The sequence below is a fragment of the Chrysemys picta genome, chromosome 17, assembly GCF_011386835.1.
Source record: "Chrysemys picta bellii isolate R12L10 chromosome 17, ASM1138683v2, whole genome shotgun sequence".
NCBI classification, from domain to species: Eukaryota; Metazoa; Chordata; order Testudines; family Emydidae; genus Chrysemys; species Chrysemys picta.
In genome coordinates, this window is record NC_088807.1 from 22,786,981 (window position 1) to 22,793,238 (window position 6,258).

The following is a 6,258-nucleotide window of genomic DNA, read 5'->3' on the forward strand; positions in this document are numbered from 1 at the left end:
GTGGGCATCACAAGTTGTGAGGAACAAGCCACCAACCGCCCCCAACGGGGCCACATCCTCCATCAGGCAGTGGCTTTGAGGAGAAGCACCTTGCCCTCGAGGCTGAAAAGAAAGAGAGGAGGAGGGAAAAAGAAAGAACTTTCTCCCAGCAGGCCTGTCACAGTGTGTGGGGGAGTCAGGGCCCTGCACCCCCCCCCACACACACACACACATCCTGTGATTCACCGGGACTCTCAGCCAGCCAGTAACACAGAAGGTTTATTGGACGACAGGAACACAATCCCAAGCAGGGCTTGTAGGTACAACCAGGACCCCTCAGTCAAGTCCCCAGGGGGCAGGGAGCTTAGACCCCAGCTTTTGGGGTTCCCTCTGTTTCCCCAGCCAGCTGCAAACTGACAAACCCTTCCAGCCGTCTCCTCCAGCCACCGCTCCCTCCGGCTTCTCCAGCCTTTGTCCAGTTTCCCGGGCAGAAGGTGTCACCTGGCCCCAACCCCCACCTGGGCTCTCATGTTACATGCTCAGGGATTGTCATCCTGGTATCCCATCACTGATACCGACAGTCCCATCAGACCATTTAATCTGGCCCTCGAGCTCCCGCCGGGGAGCGGGAGCGGGGACTTGCCCTGCTGTGTGTGTGCCGCGGCTCCCGGAGGCAGCGGCATGTCCCCCCTCTGGCTCCTACACGTAGGGGCAGCTAGGGGGCTCCACACGCTGCCCCCATCCCAAACGCCGGCACTGCAGCTCCTATTGGCCGGGAACTGTGGCCAATGGGAGCTGCAGGGCCGGCACCTACAGACGTGGCAGCACGCAGAGCCACCTGGCTATGCCTCCACATAGGAGCTGGAGGGGGGACATGCGGCTGCTTCCGGGAGCTGCTTGAGGTAAGCTCCGCCCAGAGCCTGCACCCCTGATCCCCTGCCCCAGCCCTGATCCCCCTCCTGCCCTCCAAACCCCTCGATTCCATCCCAGAGCAACCTCCTGCACCCCAAACCCCTCATTCCCAGTCCCACCCCAGAGCCCGCAACCCCTGCACCCTAACCTCCTGCCCCAGCCCAGGGCCCCCTCCCGCACCCTGTATTCCTCATTTCTGGCCCCACCCCAGAGTCCGCACCCCCAGACGGAGCCCTCACCCCGTCCCGCACCCCACCCCCCAATTTCGTGAGCATTCATGGCCCGCCATACAATTTCCATACCCAGATGTGGCCCTCGGGCCAAAAAGTTTGCCCACCCCTGGTCTAGTGGGTTGGGGGCGGGGGGACAATGGTGCCGGGATTCAGGGGGACAAATCAAAAACTGGGCCAAGGAAGTACTTTCCCCCACAACACGCAGTTGGCCTGTGGAACTCATTGTTACAGGACGTCGCATAAGGCCAAGGACTTAGCACATCCCAGGCTTCCAAAACGCCCCTTTGCCGGGACACTTACGTGAATGGCGACAGGGATTAGGGCCGCTGGTTTGCCGGGACGGCTGCCGCTCAAACTGACCAGCCTGTTTCTTTGTGCTCCCCGCCCCCCAGGTTCGGTCGGTTTGTCTCCACCCGCCGCAGTGACCGTCTTTTCGTTCCGTGTCTGTACAGCGCCTGCCGCAGGGCAGCCCTGGCCCGGCCCGCCTAGGAGCAGATGCAAGGCAAGTATTGGTAATGAACGATAATCAGGAGCGTGGCGGAGAAGGGTCATGAGTATCTGGGAGTGGGTGGAGCAGAGAAGGGTTAATTTAAAGGGTTAAAGGTTAAATTAAGCTTTAACTTAAAGGGTCCCTGTTATGGGAGAGGAGACTGAGCAGCTGATGAATTATATCAGCTCACCACTAGGGGATGCTGTCCCCTCCCCAGGCTCCGCCCTCCCAATGGGCTGGGACATGAAGGGTTAATTTAAAGCGACTCCCTCCCTCCCCCCTCCCCATGGGCTGATTTAATGACTAGTTAGGAAGCTCCCGGATGTCACCACCAGGGGGCGCTGTATCCCCCATACCTGGAGAGCGAAGGGTTAATTTAAAGGGGTTCCCTAGGGACCGGGGGGGGGGGGGGGGGGATAGCTTGGCAGTTCCAGGACATCAGCACCAGGGGGCGGTGTATCCCCCATGGGCTGGGGAGCGAAGAGTTAATTTAAAGGGGTCACCTAGGGACAAGGGTGGGAGGAAAAACTGGGCAGTTCCAAGAGGTCACCACCAGGTGGCGCTGCCCCCCCATAGCCCCCCCCCATCTCCCCGCCTGCATAATATCCCCCCCACCCCCACCCCACCAGCCAAATCTCCGCTCGCTCACTCACTCTCCATCTCTCTGCTCGCCGGGCGCCCCTGCGCCCACCCCGACCCCCCAGCCCCATGGGCGGCCCGAGGCGGTGAGCCAGGGGACCCAGGCGTCCGGGGAGAGGGTCCCCCTCACGCGCGCCCAGAGGGTGCTATGGGGGCCCCCCAGGGGTACCAGGCGTCGTGGTGGGTTTACCTGCTCCACCAGGTGCCGCGCACCAATTTCCAGTTCGAGGTGGTGGAGAGCAGTTTTGCCCCCCAGGACAGGGAGTACCAGCAGGTAAGGAGGGAACGGGGGAGAGTAAGAAGGGGGGGGAGGGAGAGATGGACAGAAGCAGGTAGAAGGGGAGGGAGAGATGGAGTGAAAGAAAACGGGAGGGAGAAAGAGAGATGGATGGAACAGTGTGTGTGCTGGAGGAAAGGGGACGGATAGAAAGAGACAGGAGGGATGGAGGGATAGAGAATAGATGGATGGAGCAGTGTGTGTGTTGGAGGGAAGGGGATGGATAGAAGGAGACAGGAGGGATGGAGGGATAGAGAATAGATGGATGGAGCAGTGTGTGTGTTGGAGGGAAGGGGATGGATAGAAGGAGACAGGAGGGATGGAGGGATAGAGAATAGATGGATGGAGCAATGTGTGTGCTGGAGGAAAGGGGACGGATAGAAAGAGACTGGAGGGATGGAGGAGAGATGGATGGAGCAGTGTGTGTGTTGGAGGGAAGGGGATGGATAGAAAGAGACAGGAGAGATGGAGGAGAGATGGATGAAGCAGTGTGTGTGTTGGAGGGAAGGGGATGGATAGAAAGAGACAGGAGGGATGGAGGAGAGATGGATGGAGCAGTGTGTGTTTTGGAGGACGGGGATGGATAGAAGGAGACAGAAGAGATGGAGGGATGGGGAGAGATGGATGGAGCAGTGTGTGTGTTGGAGGGAAGGGGATGGATAGAAAGAGACAGGAGAGATGGAGGAGAGATGGATGAAGCAGTGTGTGTGTTGGAGGGAAGGGGATGGATAGAAGGAGACAGAAGAGATGGAGGGATGGGGAGAGATGGATGGAGCAGTGTGTGTGTTGGAGGGAAGGGGATGGATAGAAAGAGACAGGAGGGATGGAGGAGAGATGGATGGAGCAGTGTGTGTGTTGGAGGACAGGGATGGATAGAAGGAGAAAGGAGGGATGGAGGAGAGATGGATGGAGCAGTGTGTGTGTTGGAGTAAGTGGATGGATAGAAAGAGACAGGAGGGATGGAGGGATGGAGGACAGATGGATGGAGCAGTGCATGTGTTGGAGGACAGGGATGGATAGAAGGAGACAGGAGGGATGGAGGAGAGATGGATGGAGCAGTGTGTGTGTTTGAGGACGGGGATGGATAGAAGGCAACAGAAGGGATGGAGGAATGGAGGAGAGATGGATGGAGCAGTGTGTGTGTTTGAGGACGGGGATGGATAGAAGGCAACAGAAGGGATGGAGGAATGGAGGAGAGATGGATGGAGCAGTGTGTGTGTTTGAGGGAAGGGGATGGATAGAAGGAGACAGGGGGGATGGAGGGATGGAGGGAAGAGATGGGTGGAGCAGTGTGTGTGTTGGAGGACGGGGATGGATAGAAGGCAACAGAAGGGATGGAGGAATGGAGGAGAGATGGATGGAGCAGTGTGTGTGTTGGAGGAAGGGGGATGAATAGACAGAGACAGGAGGGATGGAGGAGAGATGGATGGAGCAGTGTGTGTGTTGGAAGAAGGGGGATGGATAGAAGGAAACAGGAGGGATGGAGGAGCGATGGATGGAGCAGTGTGTGTGTTGGAGGAAGTGGAATGGATAGACAGAGACAGGAGGGATGGAGGAGAGATGGATGGAGCAGTGTGTGTGTTGGAGGACAGGTATGGACAGACAGAGACAGGAGGGATGGAGGAGAGATGGATGGAGCAGTGTGTGTGTTGGAGAGGAGGGGATGGATAGAAAGAGACAGGAGGGATGGAGGAGAGATGGATGGAGCAGTGTGTGTGTTGGAGGGAAGGGGATGTATAGAAGGAGACAGGAGGGATGGAGCGATGGAGGGAAGAGACGGATGGAGCAGTGTGTGTGTTGGATGGAAGGGGATGGATAGAAAGAGACAGCAGAGATGGAGGGATGGGGGAGAGATGGATGGAGCAGTGTGTGTGTTGGAGGACGGGGATGGATAGAAGGAGACAGAAGGGATGGAGGAGAGATGTATGGAACAGTGTGTGTGTTGGAGGGAAGGGGATGGATAGAAAGAGACAGGAGGGATGGAGGGATGGGGGAGAGATGGATGGAGCAGTGTGTGTGTTGGAGGGAAGGGGATGGATAGAAGGAGACAGGAGGGATGAAGGGATGGAGGAGAGATGGATGGTGTGTGTGCTGGAGGAAGTGGGATGGATAGAAAGAGACAGGAGGGATGGAGGGATGGAGAAGAGATGAATGGAGCAGTGTGTGTGTTGGAGGGAAGGGGATGGATAGAAAGAGAGAGGAGGGATGGAGGAGAGATGGGTGGAGCAGTGTGTGTGTTGGAGGACGGGGATGGATAGAAGGAGACAGAAGGGATGGAGGGATGGGAGAGAGATGGATGGAACAGTGTGTGTTGGAGGGAAGGGGATGGATAGAAAGAGAGAGGAGGGATGGAGGAATGGAGGAGAGATGGATGGAGCAGTGTGTGTGTTGGAGGGAAGGGGATGGATAGAAGGAGACAGGAGGGATGGAGGGATGGAGGAGAGATTGATGGTGTGTGTGTTGGAGGGAAGGGGATGGATAGAAAGAGACAGGAGGGATGGAGGAGAGATGGATGGAGCAGTGTGTGTGTTGGAGGACGGGGATGGATAGAAGGAGACAGAAGGGATGGAGGGATGGGAGAGAGATGGATGGAGCTGTGTGTGTGCTGGAGGAAGTGGGATGGATAGAAAGAGACAGGAGAGATGGAGGGATGGAGAAGAGATGAATGGAGCAGTGTGTGTGTTGGAGGGAAGGGGATGGATAGAAAGAGACAGGAGGGATGGAGGAGGGATGGATGGAGCAGTGTGTGTGTTTGGAAAAGGGGATGGATATCTGGCCATCCATCCCCCCACTCCTCTACCTCCGTCCCCATCCATCCCTCCATCCATCCATCCCATCCCTGTGTCTATGTGGCCATCTATCCCCACAGTCCTCTACCTCCATCCCCATCCCTCCACCCATCTGTCTTTACATCCCCGTTCAAGCTACTCAACCACTCAGATGGTGACGTTAGCTATATATAGAATTACATTAACATGTTACCCTCCCCCGAAAAAACTTCCTGTGTATCTTTGAGCCGCCCCCTAGTTTCCCGGTCCCTGAACCTGCCATCTCCTCTCAAGTGGGCTTGTGGGGAGACCGAGGCAGCATGTGCACCCTGGAGCAGAAGCTCTCCGTGTTCCTAGGTGGCGAATTTGACCCATGTGCCGAGCGGCACATTGTTTTGGCTTTACATATTAAAGTCAGCTCCCATCTGAACTGATTCCCAGAAACCTAGATGTGCAGTAGCCCTGCGTAACGCAGGCCTGAGAGATTCCTGCAGGGAAAAGCCATGAGGATGCCTCGAGGCCTGGAGAACATGAGCACGGGGCGTCCAGTGAAATTAAACAGTGGTGACTTCACAAGCGATCCAGGGCAAGGCGTCGTTGGCCTGTGGAACTCCTTGCCACCGGGTGGCGTAGGGGCCAGGAACGTAGCAATTTAGGAGGGCTAGATGGGCACCAGGAATATCCAGAGCTGTCATTAATGAGGATCCAAATTCCGGCTGGGCCGTTCTACCTCAGGCTTAAACTGAGCTCGCAGCTACGAGATTAGGATGAAAACTGTGTGGACGCCGGATTCTTAGACTGTGTGGTCATGGAGTTCTTAGACCTTTCTCTGAATTATCCTGGTGAGGTGCTTGAGCCAATGTGCCTCTAAAACCCGTCTCGTAAAATTGGCTGTCCGATCTTCGGATCATCCCAGAAACTGGTCCAATTCAGATTCCTCGTTCTTGCCCGTGAGAGGCC

At 56.6% G+C, this 6,258-nt stretch overlaps 1 protein-coding gene across 1 annotated transcript in view; it reads left to right on the forward strand.

Annotated features, from left to right (window-relative positions):
- The first annotated feature begins 2,255 nt into the window (after window positions 1–2,255).
- TTYH1 (tweety family member 1) overlaps window positions 2,256–6,258 on the forward strand; it is a 16,255-nt gene continuing 12,252 nt past the window's right edge. The window contains 1 exon segment of the mRNA XM_065570972.1: window positions 2,256–2,527. Within this exon segment, the coding sequence (XP_065427044.1) occupies window positions 2,402–2,527 (126 nt within the window). The 5' untranslated portion in view covers window positions 2,256–2,401.